Source organism: Ornithorhynchus anatinus, chromosome 12, assembly GCF_004115215.2.
Source record: "Ornithorhynchus anatinus isolate Pmale09 chromosome 12, mOrnAna1.pri.v4, whole genome shotgun sequence".
Taxonomy (NCBI): Eukaryota; Metazoa; Chordata; class Mammalia; order Monotremata; family Ornithorhynchidae; genus Ornithorhynchus; species Ornithorhynchus anatinus.
Window position 1 is genome coordinate 33,015,572 of NC_041739.1, and position 14,916 is coordinate 33,030,487.

At 42.9% G+C, this 14,916-nt stretch overlaps 1 protein-coding gene across 6 annotated transcripts in view; it reads left to right on the forward strand.

The window, feature by feature from the left end:
• Positions 1-14,916, forward strand: part of LOC107547942 — a 92,993-nt gene that overhangs the window by 32,701 nt on the left and 45,376 nt on the right. For 5 of the 6 annotated variants that reach the window (XR_005660619.1, XM_039913707.1, XM_039913708.1 and 2 more), the window contains exons 4-5: positions 3,559-3,671; positions 11,563-11,729. Coding sequence is in view for 4 of the 6 variants with exons in the window: in XM_039913707.1 (XP_039769641.1) it covers positions 3,565-3,671; positions 11,563-11,729 (274 nt within the window). In the remaining 2 variants the exon portion in view is untranslated. Of the gene's footprint in view, positions 1-3,558; positions 3,672-11,562; positions 11,730-14,916 lie in introns of those variants that run through there. The other variant, XM_029076816.2, reaches the window with a different exon arrangement.

The following is a 14,916-nucleotide window of genomic DNA, read 5'->3' on the forward strand; positions in this document are numbered from 1 at the left end:
GACTATAAAATTCTATTAAACAGGTGAGCTAAAATCTATTTTCACTGCAGTTTACAGATCCGGGTTGCAAATGACTGTAGTTACAGTGCACACTCAGTTTCAAAACCAGCTCACTCTCTTCCCAGCCTGAACCTGGGGAGAGGATAAATGAAATCAACCTTTATGACTCTTCAGCTGTTTTTCCTGAGGTAATGGGAGCTGGACCTACATGGATAAATGAAAGCCATTGTCCACCTCTACATGTGCAGAACAAGTTATTTCTCCCTGCCTTGAAATAGACCCGTCCCAAGCAGCAACTAGAGCCAAAAGCAGTGACCTGGCCATGATGATCCCTAAGTCTCATTTTAGTTGTACCTTCCTCAGTTACTTAAACATTTTTGAGAGCTGTTGCTAAATAGCAAGACTGTGTGATTAGTTACATGTTAAATTAATATCTGTGGTCTTTAAGTGATTGTGGCTCAGTGGAAAGAGCCCGGGCTTGGGAGTCAGAGATCATGGGTTCGAACCCCGGCTCTGCCACTCGTCAGCTATGTGACTGTGGGCAAGTCACTTAACTTCTCTGTGCCTCAGTTACCTCATCTGTAAAATGGGGATTAAGACTGTGAGCCTCATGCGGGACAACCCGATTACCCTGTATTATCCCAGCGCTTAGAACAGTGCTCTGCACATAATAAGCGCTTAACAAATACCAACATTATTATTATTATGTGCCAAGCACTGCATTAAATGCTGGGGTAAATACAAGATAATCAGGTCCCATATGGGGCTCACGATATGAGTAGAAGGGAGCACAGGTATTGAATCCGCACTTTGCAGATGAGGGAACTAAGGCACATTAATTCACTCGCCCAAGGTCACACAGCAGGTAAACAGTGGAGCCAGGATTAGAACCCAAGTCCTCTGACTCCCAGGCCCGTGAACTTTCTACTAGGCCATATTGTTTCCTCATTCATTTTTCTGTAGCTCCCTCCATTGGTGAATGCTCTAAAGAGACGTGAACACTTCACAAGTCAGCCAGCAGTGTCGAGAAAACGAGAAGGGGAAAAATCAGGCCCTAAATCCTTGGGAGTTCATCGAAGCCTCCCAACACAAATGGTTACTCATGCCGGGAGGGAGCTCAAATGAGTATGCGTTTAAGGTCTCATTAAATTGTCATTTTTAGGCATCAATATTGCAACAATCACCAGGATTTAATCCACCCCATGACCTTCAGAGTCCCTTTAATCAATCATATCTAGCTGCTTGTCTTAAAAAAATGGACAAAGGAAAGGAGACCAAGGTGATTAAAAACAGCATGTTTGCGGTGAGCAGGAAAAGAGCTGAGTGTGTGCGGATCAATCATCAGCACTTCATCAAGACAGTTACTAAACAGAGCCTGCAACTTAACCTGCAAAGAAACTAAGAGTAATGGTGCTATTAGAGATGCAGAATAATGACATTTTGATAGACTGCCTTTCCACCTGAGGAAATGGAGGATCAGGTCTCCCAGAATCTGGAAGGCAGGAATTGAATAAGCAGCCGGAGAGACGCCACCCTGTTGTTAAAGCGTGGAAGGCCGTGTCCTGGGGGCAGTGATGAATTGGACGTCCGCCTGTGGTATTGGTTTATGTTGATGCAACTCACTGCCAAGGGGTTGGGGCACAAACACATTGTTCAACAGGGCGGCCTAATAGCCTAGTGATTATATCTGCTCCTTTAGTTCCCCTGCTTATGGAATGGATCGGCCTCTCTTCCCCAGTGGATTAAGGGTATTAAGTGAGCACTGTGTGCAGAGCACTATACTTAGCGCTTGGGAGAATGCAATGCGATAGACTTGGTCATTTGGAAAAAAAAATCCTTAGCATTTTCAGGTCAACCATACCTATCAACTTCTCTGTAGACTAAAAAGAATTCCCAACAGCCCCCTTATTTCTCATCTATTTATCCCCCTCCTCAGAATGTGTTCATATCACTATATACGGTACATTCCAGATATATGTCAATCCTCTTACACTAGTCTGTCTGTTTCAGGCTACCAAACTCTTAGTGTTGCCAATGATAAGGAATAATTTTGGTCTGTAAGCGCTCATTGTGTACTAAGTGCTAGAGCAGATACTGGATAATCAGAAAGGACACAGTTCCAGTCCCACATGAGGCTCACGGTCGAAGGAAGTGATAGAACAGAAATTTAATCCCCATTTTACAGAGAAGTTAAGTGACTTGCCTAAGGTCACACAACAGGAAAGAGGGAGAGCTAAAATTAGGAGAAGAAACATGGCCTAGTGTAAAGAGTATGGGCCAGCTTTCTAATCTTGGTCCTGCTACTTACCTGACATATGACCTTGAGCAAGTTGTTTATCTGTGCCTCAGTTACCTCTTCTGCAAAATGAAGATTAAATCCTCCTCCCTCTCATTTCAGCTGTGAGGCCCATGTGGGACAGGGACTGTGTCCAACGTAATTAACTGTAGGTACCCTAGCACTTAGAGTAGTTCTTGGCACTTAAGCACTTAATCTTGATAAGGGCTATAAAAAAAAATTAGAAACCAGGTCTCTTGTGGCCCTGGCCTGTGCTTTCTCCCCTGCGCTACTCAAAGCACTCAATCACCTTGTCCCTTCCTAACTCAACTTGCTGCTGTCCTACTACAACCCAGCCCACGCACTTCACTCTTCTAATGCCAACCTACTCACTGTACCTAGATCTCATCTATCTCACTTCTGACCTCTTGCCCATGTCCTGCCTCTGGCCTGGAATGCCCTCCCTCTTCATATCTCACAGACAATTATTCTCCACACCTTCAAAACCTTATCGAAGGCCCACGTCCTCCAAGAGGCCTTCCCTAAGCCCTCATTTCCTCTGCTCCTACTCCCTCCTATGTCACCTTGATTTGCTCCCTTTATTCAACCCTCTTTCAGCCCCAGTGCACTTCTGTCCATATCTGTAATTTATTTATTTGTATTGATTGTCTGTCTCCCCTGCTAAACTGCCAGCTTGCCACGGACAGGGAATTTGTCTACCAACTCTGTTGTTACATCATATTCTCCCAAGAGCTTAATACAGTGCTCAACAAGCGATAAGCGCTCAATAAATATAACCGATTGCTTCCCAACTAAGTTCTTGAGAGGGAGCTGGAGAAGCAGTGCAGTCATTCTGTGTCTTGTTTCTTTTCGGGGGCTTTGGATTGAAAAGTGGAGTTATAGTCGTTCCATCACTTTTGCCAACTCCTCACCTTTGCCTTCAGACCTCGGGTATCCCGAGGATTCTCCTTTGCTGCCCGGCCTGGGATTCCCTGAGCGTGGGACTGGAAACCTAACCGGTAGTGCGAGTTGGGGGAGTGGCTTGTAGGAAAGTCCAGGAGGCAGCCGAAACAGCCCCCAGAGCTTTTCACCAGGTCGAGGGAGCCGAGGCAAGGAACTGACCCAAGAGGTCATTTTCCTTGAAGTTGTTCGGAAACTTTGCCACAAGGGTGAAGGGCAGACAGGGATTGCCAACGTTCGTTTCGTAACCAGAGAGGGAATTCGAGTAGATTTCAGAGGCTGTTGAAGCTCGAATTTGTTTTTTGGGGTTTTTTTTTCCTCAGGTGAAAATGATGGAAGCAGACAAGCAGGAAAAATACACACTCTTGAACAATGACTCTGATTTGGAAGAGTTTGATAAAAGTAAAGTGTCGCTGACGCAACGTCCCCAAAATGGGTGAGTTTGGAGGGATGAGGAAAGGATCTGTTTGTTCTATTAGTGAACCTGGTTCATTTTTCTCTCTATATAAGTGTGGGTGGGTGTATGTGTTTATGCTCTAAGTGAACAAACATGCCGTCGAAATAGAGGCATCGAGTTAGTGGAATTTATGGGCAAAGCTGTGGAATGAAGACTCACACACTGTATTACCCCATCAAGCCTTTCACATTACAGGTTTAGTCATTTTGGAGTCTCCACTGAGCTAGCCTTTGTTGCTGTGGTTGCTACTTTATGGCAGCTGAGTAAGCAGCAAGTTATTTTAAAGGAGACATAAACACAAATATACAGGATAACGAGGTGGAAGGAAACTTTTAGCAAGTTTCAGATTGGGGGGGGGCAGAGGGGTGTGTGTGTGTAAAAGTTAATTTTTGGGATGTTCGAACAGTGTTGCTTGCTCACTGCTTCTCTTCATTTCCTTCAGGTCTCTAGGAGGGCTCCAATCCATACCAGCACATACCCAAAATGTGAAACCCTAACCTACATATAGAATGAAATATCTCCATCCACTAGTTATCTTTGAACACTTATTCATTAAATTATATTTACTGAGCACTTACTGTGTGCAGAGCACTGTACTAAACGCGTGGAATGTACAATTTGGCAACACACATTCACTTATAGGTTTCATACTTTGAGTGTGTTCTGCTGCTCTTTGTTATTATGCTTCTGTGAATACATTCAGGTTTCCCGAGTCAAAGGAGTCACAGGACACCACCCTTAACTGTATGGTGATATAGGGGAGAGGGGTGTATATCCATATATATGCATAAACAAATTCACAATCGCGGTTATTGCTGTCTTTACCAAATTTCTATAGTTGTACTTAGCTACAAAGTCATTTTTAGCTGTCTTGACATAAATGTAATTCGCAGAATTGAATCAAGCTATGTATCTCTTAGTAGAAGGGAATCAATGAACTGAAAGACATAGTTCATATTGATTTCTAAACTCCGATACCTGTGTTCTGTCATATATGGCGCAGATGCGGATATAGGGCATTGAAGAGCAGAAAATAGAAAGGCCACAACATGCCTCTTGTATAATATTGATTAGTTATAAAGCAAGTCATTTTGAAAGATATATCTCCAAGTATCTTACCTTTATTTGTGTCAAAAGCTCAATACTTTGGATGGGTTAAGATACAAGCACCTTTGAAGATCCTGTACGCTTGATATTTTCTGGGGACATCATTTTAGAATAAATAGTGCATTTTGGGTTAACTTTAGAAAGAAGTTTATTCTATGAGTCGTAGTCATACCATTTATGGAATGCTTATTTGGTGCAGTGCACCGTACTAGATGCTTAGGAAGTACAAAATTATAAAGTGACTCATTGCCCACAAGTAACCTGTCACCTCTGATTCACAAGCAACCTTTTCAAAGTGGAGCATGCCATTTGGCCGATAGCTACAAATATGAAACTATACGTAATGGTTGTTTACAATATAGGATGGCGATTTTAAGTACCCCACACAGACAAGGAAAGCTAAAACTCACACAGACCGGCAAGGTGAAGTGAAGGACACAAGCCCAGAAGATCCGGTGAAAACTGAGTCTAGTCAGAGATGAGAATTTTGAAAGACCCGAGTGGTTACTGTACCCTATTTTGCCCTCATTCTTCTTCAGATGATCTTTGCCTATGACTTTGTAGTCAGGAGTAATGGAGGTAAATGTGTGCTAGAATTAATCAGCGTTATTTATTTTTCAGTGGTATTAAATGCCTACAATGTGCCAGGCACCATACTTAGCCCTAGGAAAGACACATGCTAATCAGGTTGGACACAGTCCATGTCCCACATGGCACTCGCAGTCTTAATTCCCATTTTACAGTTGAAGTAATTGAGGCACAGAGATGTTAAGTGGCTTGCCCTAGGTCACCCAGCAGACACGGGGTGGAGTTGGAACTGGAGCCCAGATCCTTCTGACTCCCAGGCCCCTGTTCTATCCACCAGTGCTTAATGTAGGCACAGCACCGTATTAAATGCTTGGGACAGTACAGCACAATAGAGATGGAGACATCCCTGCCCACAGGGAGCTTACAATCTGGAGGGGGAGACAGACATTAAAATAAATTACAGATAGGGGAAGTAACAGAGTATAAGGATACAGACATAACTGATTATGGTGTTGGGTGTGGGGTGAGTATCAAAGTGTTTAAGGGGATGCAGAGCGAGGGTTGGTAGGGTGGGGAATCGAGGGGTTTGTCAGGAAAGGCCTCTTCCTTGGCAATGACTGCTCTCTGCCGTTGCCTCCAGGATACGTGTCTCTGAAGTCTATTGCTCCTCCGGATGAGATAGAAACCAATTAATTATAAACCAGGATTGGTTAGGGAACCAAAATTTCATTTGCTCAAATAATTTGTCCAGCAAAACGTAGTGTTTACACCAGCGTGGCACTAGAACAGTTGAACTAATGTACTAAACAATTTGAAGTATTTTACAGGGGAAACGGTGTGGCTCATTGTTAAGAGCATAGTACAATGAGTCAGGGGATTTGGGTTCTAATCTCGACTGCCAGCAGCCTCTGGTGTGAGACCTTGGGCAAATCTGTTAACAATCAGTCAGTGGTATTTATTGAGCACTTATTGTGTGCAGAGCACTGTACTAAGTACTTGGAAGTGTACAATAGAGTTGTAAAGTGGGAAAAAAAGATACCTCCTTTTCTTAGGTCTAAGGTGGTGAGAGCCCCATGAAAGGCAGGAACTGAGTCCGATCTGGCAATTTAAGTGTCTTTCCCTGAAGACTTTCAAGGCGGAGAGCATGCCTACTAACATTATTCTACTCTTCCACCTGCTCGGTACAGTGGTTTGCCCAGAGTAAGTACTCAATAAATAGTGTTGATTGATTGCTTAGGACAGGGCGTGGCACAAAGAAAAAGTTTAATACCATAACTAGCTCCTTTTGGAAAAGGAGATTAAAAGAATAATCACTGGTTTGTAGCAAGTGATGGTTGCACTAAGCTGGATTGCAGAGGAATAGATTTCATTTGATTGATGAGCAGATCAAAGGGACAAGTTCAATTCTAACATGCGTAGAGCAAGATCCCGCCCCGAAAAATGCCTCTGGGGGGTCAGGATGCCAGGATAAGTGGATTTTCACATGTTATTAAGTGATGTCCTGTACACAGATTAAAATTGAGCCCATGGTATTCAGTGCCTGTGAAATCACAGAGAAAACTAGCAGTTGAAAATGTTGTTTAATAATCCTCTTCTTCCTTTGATAACATATCCAGGCGCTCTTTCCTTTAGCAGTAGAAAATTGAGAGTGAACTTTTTAAAAATGGTATTTGTTAAGTACTTACTCTGTGCCAGGCAAGTGTACTAGACACTGGGTAGATACAAGATAATTGGGTTGGACACAGTTCCTGTCCTACATGGGATTCTCAATCTTGATCTCCATTTAACAGATGAGGTAACTGAGGCATAGACAGGTTAAGTGACTTGCCTAAGGTCACACAGCACACAAGTAGCAGAGCAGGAATTAGAACCCTGGAGTCAGAGGTCATGAGTTCGAATCCCAGCTCTGCCACTTGTCAGCTGTGTGACTGTGGGCAAGTCACTTAACTTCTCTGGGCCTCAGTTACCTCATCTGTAAAATGGGAATTAAGACTGTGAGTCCTACGTGGGACAACCTGATTCCCCTGTGTCTATCCCAGCGCTTAGAACAGTGCTCGGCACATAGTAAGCGCTTAATAAATACCGACATTTACCCAGGTAATTTGACTCTCAGTCCCATGCTCTTTCCACTAATCTACGATGTTTCTGGCAGGGGATTTTTTTTAAGTTGCTGGAGTGTTCTAGGGAGTCAGGTGGTCCATTTTTCTACTACTATTTTTATCCCCACCAAGGAAGAAGTTAGAGAAGTGTTTATAATTTTTCCTCTGTGCATTGTTAGTAGTGTTCCTTTTTTCCATTAGAGCTTAATTCATCTGAATATGGATCCAGCCTAGGTTTAAAGCGTTCTATCAACAGCCCACTTTGCCACTTGCAGTGGTAAGTTGTGGGGAGTGTCGTGAAAGGAAACAATCGCAAATACGCCCCCCTAAGCCTCTCTTCCAACTGCACCCACCTGATCCATTACTCAATCAATCAGTGGTATTTATTGAGCACTTACTATATGCAGTGTACTGTACTCAGTGCTTGGGAGAGTACAACACAGTTGGCAGATACATTCCCTGCCCACTGCGAGCTAACAGTCTAGAGAGGGAGACAGGCTCCTTGACTCCATCCCAGCTCACACTCTTTGCCCCTTCCAACACAACCTCAGATGGAGCCATTTTGCATCTCTGAAGCACTGCTTTCACCTTTCCCTGGTCAGGGGAGTGAGGTAGATTTAGGGAGAGAAAAAGAGAGGAGCACCCGGAAAAGGAACTCGAGAGACACCCCACAGTCGGGGTGGGAGGCAGAGGAAAAAGACAGAGAAGGAGCCGTCAGAGAGGTAGGAGAATGTAGGATGCAGTGTCTTTGGCTCAAAACACTCTGCACCCCCAAACCTGCATGTTTCAGGTTCCCTTTCCTTTTTTTTTTTTTTTCTATTGGCTGCCTCGTATGAAAGTGCTCATTCCCAGTCAGGAAGTGGGAAAACTAGGGATTCCGTGAGTGCGATATAAAATGACGTATTTCGGTTCCTCCAGTTGCAAACTCTGGGTTAGGGGAAATTAGACTGATGGTATGAATGCAGAGGAGGATGGACTGGTGAGACAGGGCATTGTTAAACACTTACTTTGTGCAAAGCACTGTTCTAAGCGCGCTGCACATAGTAAGTGCTTAACAAATACCAACATTATTATGTGAGGGACGATTCATCAGAGAGACTGATCAACTGAACCCTCAATTTACCACTGTCCCTCTCTTAACTCCTTCCCTCTTAACAATGATGGTATTTCTTAAGCACTTACTAAGTGCCAAGCACTGTTCTAAGCACTGGGGTAGATACAAGGTCATCAGGTTGTCCCACAAGGGGCTCACAGTCTTCATCCCATTTGACAGATGAAGGAACAGAGGTCCAGAGAAGTGAAGTGACTTGACCAAGGTCACGGAGCAGATAAGGGGCGGAGGCGGGATTAGAACCCAAAACCTCTGACTGCCAAGCCTGGGCTCTTTCCACAGCAGCGTGGCTCAGTGGAAAGAGCCCGGGCTTTGGAGTCAGAGGTCATGGGTTCGACTCCCGGTTCTGCCACTTGTCAGCTGTGTGACTGTGGGTAAGTCACTTCACTTCTCTGCGCCTCAGTTACCTCATCTGTAAAATGGGGATTAAGACTGTGAGCCCCACGGGTGACAACCTGGTTCCCCTGTGTCTCCCCCAGCGCTTAGAACAGTGCTCTGCACATAGTAAGCGCTTAACAAATACCGACATTATTAGAATTATGCTGCTTCTCATAGACCGGAGACATCCCCCTGTGGGGTCATATTCTTGTCCGACCTGATTGTATCTACCTCACTGTCGAGCACTGTGCTTGGCACGTGGTAGACCCTTAGAGATATTATTAGTTTTTATCATTGTTCTCATTATTACCACTATTATTACTGCCACCAGGTTGTGACAGGTCTGAGTGAATACAGCTGTCATTGTCTCTGTGGAAGATTTTTCTGTTAAATCTACAACTTCTTTGTGAATGCTCTACTTGATGCATTTTCATATAGTAAGCTTTCGGATGGGACGTAAACACAGACTGTTTTAATGGAACTATAGTCTATTTAGAATGACACCTTACACTTAAATCAACCCATCCAGTATATTATCTGTAATATATGGTTGAAAGGATCATTCATCGATGTTGAAGAGAGACACCATACTGTTAAAAAAAAAAAAATGAAACTCTAACATTAGTAACCTATTATGCCTTGTCTAAATCAAACTCGTGTTGATTTCTCCTTGCTAAAATTTACCAATTATTCATTTCTCCTAGAGTAATTAAAAAAATAAAAGCAATATTCCTCTTGGGAAAATTACATCGGAAGATGTGATATGCCTAATTATGTGATTATATACTAATAGCTAACAATTTCTCCTTCACATCCTTTCTTTTACTCATGTGCTCTAAGTGAATACTGAGTAAATACCTTCCGACGTTATTATTCTGACAGTAATGTGGATCTATTTGGATTTGGGATTGATTTGGAAGTTGCAAAGATTTGGTGATATTCCAATAATTTATTTTGGCCATATTCTTACCATTTCTATTTAATCTCGAGATAAATTTCCCTAGGCCTTGCTAACTTTCTGGATCCCCTCTAACTTTTTTCAATTGTATGTTTCTCATCATGGCCGTAGGCCCATTCAGGGATGCTTTGAGAACCATGAAGAAGAAGTCCACACGTGCATATACACACATACACGCACAGATATATGTGACTGATAGTTTGCGTCCTCGTGCACAACTTGAATCGGCTGTGTGCATTTGATATTGATGCAAAATAATCATAATGACATTTATTAAGGTCTTACTACGTGCCAAAGTACTATATTAAAAGTCCTATGCTAAATAGTTATGAATAATCAGATTGGACACAGTCCCCAGCCCTCCCTGCGTTCATAATCTAAGATAATAATTAATAATCATGATATTTATTAAGCACTTACTATGTCCTAGATACTGTAATGAAGGCTGGGAAGGATACAAGCAAATCGGGTTGGACACAATCCCTTGTCCCATATGGGGCTCACAGTCTCAGTCCTCACTTTACAGATGAGGTAACTGAGGCACAGAGAAATTGAGTTGCTCAACGTCACACAACAGACAAGTGGCAAAGGCAGGTTTCGAACCCATGACCTTCTGACTCCCAGGCCCGTGCTCTATCCTCTATGCTGGAGGTGGTAACTCGTTCCTGTTTTGGGATAATTACAGTAACAGTGATGGTGATATTTAAGTGCTTTACTATGTGCCAGGCATTGGACCAAGCATCAGGGTAGATTGAGTACAGTCAGAGCAGGCTCAGTCCCCTGTAGACTGGAAGCTCCTTGTGAGCAGGAATCATGCCTCCAGGTTCCATTGCACTGTATTTTCCCAAATGCTTAGTAAAGTGCTCTGCACCTTCACCGAAAGTCACTGAAAGTCCTCGCAAATACCATTGACTGATTGATTAAGAATATCGAGGCATGGGTAGGCAGAGTCTCTTAGCCAAGATCTCACCGCAAGCCAATGATAGAGCCAGGACTAGAACTGCTGCTTAGGGAAAGCAGCCTGCCCTGGGGGATAGAACGTGGACCCGGGTTCTAATCCTGTTCCACCGCTTGTCTGCTGTGTGACCTTGGGCAAGTCACTTCACTTTTCTGTGTCTCGGATACCTTATCTGTAAAATGGGGATTAGGACTGTGAAGCCGATGTGGGACGTGGACTGTTTCCAACCTGAGTAGCTCGTATCTACTCCAGCGCTTACTACAGTGTTTGGCACGGAGAAGGCACTGAACAAGTACTAAAAAAAACAACAGCAGCGACAAAAAAAACCAACAACTTGGGTCTCTGAGCTCCAAGGCCCATTCTTTTTTCCCCAGGCATCTATCCCAGTGACCTGGGTGCAAGAAACACTTTAGCATCAGTGAATGTCTTGAACTTCAGACAGTTGTGCTCTATTAGGGCCTGACGGGAGGGCGGTTGGACTGGGGCCTCTTTCTCCGGAGAGGCAGGCTTCAGGGCTCTGATGATAAAGGAGTGGCTAGAGGCACCCAAATGCTGCTGTCTGACGAGACAGTGATATTGTGTAATGTTCTTCCATCAAATATGTTGTTTTAATTTCCCCTCCTCACTCTGGTAGCTTTTTCAAAGTATTTACTAAAAGCAAAATGCAGTTGTGCTTTCTTCTCAAAGGTAGTTCTAACCACTTTTTCTTGTGTTTTTGTTTGTTTTTGCAGGAAACCACACTCTAGATGCCAAAATTCCAGAAGGCCTCAGTGGTTCTGCCACAGCTTTTTCCTCTTGCTGATACTAACTTCACAAATGATTTTAAGTTTCTTTGTTCTGAAATTTCATCGTGAACTGGAGATCCTAAAGCAGAGAGAAGCTGAAGTCCTGAAGCCTGGTAAGGAATGGGGAGGGATTGCTTTGACTTTTGCAGTTGCATCACCTTTGAAACAGATCCGTGGGTGAACTCTGAACTTCAGATCCCTTATCGTTTCGTTCCTGCCCATTTTTATGGAAGTACTGGTTTTCTGGAACTGGCATTTGGTTCTCGGGCAAAATGAAACAAAAGTTGAATCAGCACCTGAAATGGAGAAAAAAAGATAAGATGTAAATTGACCTCTGCAGATGAGATTTCCATTGTTTCCGTGCCTATTGGAGCCTCTGAAACGTAGTTCCTTCTGCCTGAGGCAACTGAGCACTTTACTGCAACTCCATCCCTCATATCCCTTTAGACCTGGCTCTAAAAATTATTCCTGCCCTTTCCTGAATCTCCTCAGACTCCCCAGTCCTTTCTCAGAAACCCAACCAATTTCACCAGAGACAAGCTTCTGCTGTCTTGAATCCAGCATTTCCCTTCCTTGTCATAAAGAAGCAGCATGGCCTAGTGGATAGAGCACAGGTCTGGGAGTTAGAAGGACCTGGGTTCCAATCCTGGCTCCTCCACTTATCTGCTGTGTGAACTTGAGCCAGTCGCTTAACTTCTCCGTGCCTCAGTTACCTTCTTCTGCAACATGGGGATTAAAACTGTGAACCCTATGGGGCACATGGACTGTGTCCGACCTGATTAACTTGTTTCTACCCACTTAAACAGGGCCTGGCATTCCAATTCCCAAAGGTGGCTCTTGCCCCCTGGAGCAAAGCAAGGTCTCTTCCCTCTATCGTTCTATGATTTGATGGTGATGTCATGGTTTTGCTTTTGAGAACCTAGAAAGAACAGTGATAGTAAATGTGACCCTAAAGAAGGGATGTCTGTTTTCTTCCTCTTTTTGGAGGTGGTTTTAAAAACATATGGAGGGTTTATATCTCAATGCAAGATTAGATGAAACCTCTTAATTCCTCGTAAGTCATGTGCTCTTCACCAAAAAAAAAAAAAAAAATCTTCTCCAATTAGGCGTAAAATCTCTAACCTACTGGAACAATGAAAGTGTGAACATGATGCGAATCCTGAAGAAGTGAATTGCGGTTTTGCCAGTGAATGTCAACGGATGATGAGGGTCACGAGACTCTTTAATCAATAGTTTTTAGTGAACTCTTACAAGGTTCACAGCACTGTACTAAGTGCTTGGGAGAGTACAATACAACAGAGTTGGTAGACACATTCCTTTCCCAAAACAATCTAGAGAGGGAGACATAATTGATATAAATAAATAATTTATAGGCATATACATAAGTGCTGTGGAGTTAATTCCAAATGCCCAAAGGGGTCAGATACAAGTGCATAAACAGTGCAGAGGGAGCTAGGGTTATGTCTGGGCGGGCCTCATTTAATTGCTCTGTAGCCATCATCAAAAATGGTTAAAAAAAATAATTGTTGCAATGGCATTCCTAGCTATTGTTCTTTTACCACTCTATTGAACGAACAAAATGAAAATAATCGAGGAGGTTATGTGGAGTTTAGAAGTAAAATATAAGCATATATAAATAATATTCTTCAGCTAGGAAAAAGTAGAGACCTGCAGCATATTTTCAAACTCCGGCTGGGGTTCCAATGCATCAAGTGCTTAGTACAGTACCTGCACACAGTAAGCACTCGATAAATACCACGGATTATCTAGTAATTCAGATGCTTTAATCTATTGCCACCAACAGGAAAGATAATGCTAACATTTATATTGAAAGAACTGTAAAAGCAGTAGACTCGGATCTTTAAGAGGAATCACGGAATGTATTTCCCAACTGGGTTTAAATAAATAGTTTTGGAAAAGCGTATCACAGGTAACGTTCACCTAGATGTCATGTTTTTATTGTCAGTCATATCTGACATACTTATTTTGTCCCAGTTGGCTGATCTTTACTATGTTTTTCACTAGAACCACCTCCTTTAGGTTGTTCCATCCAAACACTGTAACGCCTTTTGAAAACAGTAGTTGTGTTTTCAAAAACAATGAACAGTTTTTAACACCCATGAACATTTCTCCTACAGCACAGAAGTTGCTTGCAGCAAACCCCACGTTACTGGCGTATCCTGCGGTATTAACAGTTGCTTCAGTGGGAAGCACAAGGTTGGGTAGATGGTGTGAGGACAAAGTTTATAGCTTTGTATCACACCGTCTGACATTTAAAAAGGCTATGGAGCCCTTCTAGAGCCTTCTAAAACAAGTCTCAAACTTGTTTCAAACTCTACCAGGTTGAAATTTGAATTGGTCTCATCACACATTACTCAATTCTCCGCTATATCTCTGACAAGTCAGTGGTGATAGCGCCCCACTGTGAATCAATTTACAGCTGTTTAAAGTAAATTTCTAGTTCATTGCATTGTAAATAATTGCAACTGGTTCTCTTTGTGGTGTCAATGAAGGGTTGTTATCAGGGCAGCCCCACAAATACTGTCGTTTACTTGAAACAGCACTGCCGGCAGAGCAATTGTACCTGATTTATAATCGCGTTTTGGTTAGTATATTTCCTTTATTCCTCCATTTGCAGTCTAGCCAAATCAGATAATGAAAATATGCATCGCAGCAGAAACAACAGAAAATAGAAGCACTGATACATTCACATATGGTATATCTACAGCTAGGTACTTGTAATGTGGTATTTTGTAATGAATCACAGCATGTTGCTCTTTCAAGAAACAATGAACTTTGTAGCCCTGGGAAGTTTTTCAGATACCCAGGAAGAGCTGCAGTTTGTATAACTCAATTTTTGAGCACTGCTCTCTGCTCTTTTAAGTTATTCATCTTTTTCCTCATAGCGCAGGCTGTTATAAAAAGCATCACTGTGAGATGCCTGAAAAGCTAGCAGGTTGAAATGGAGATGTCCTGCAGGGTTCTTTTTTATGTTCGTTTGAGAGTTTAATCATGTGCTGCTGGGTCGGTGTTTTGACCGGTGAAAGCTACTCAGTGGTCTCTTAAAACGAATTGTAAAATTGCTCGCACCGAGCGAGGCAAGGCTCTGACTGGCTGATGAAGTTTCCGATTATTTCAGTAAATCCACCTAGGACCGGACTTGTTAAACGCATTATCCTCTTACAGATCCGCCTGTCTATTAATGGATGGAACAAATAATGTCAGCCAGGAAAAAACAATTCTCTCCTACCCCGCCCCGCTCCCTTCTCCTTTCGATCTAAACTGAACAGAAAATACATT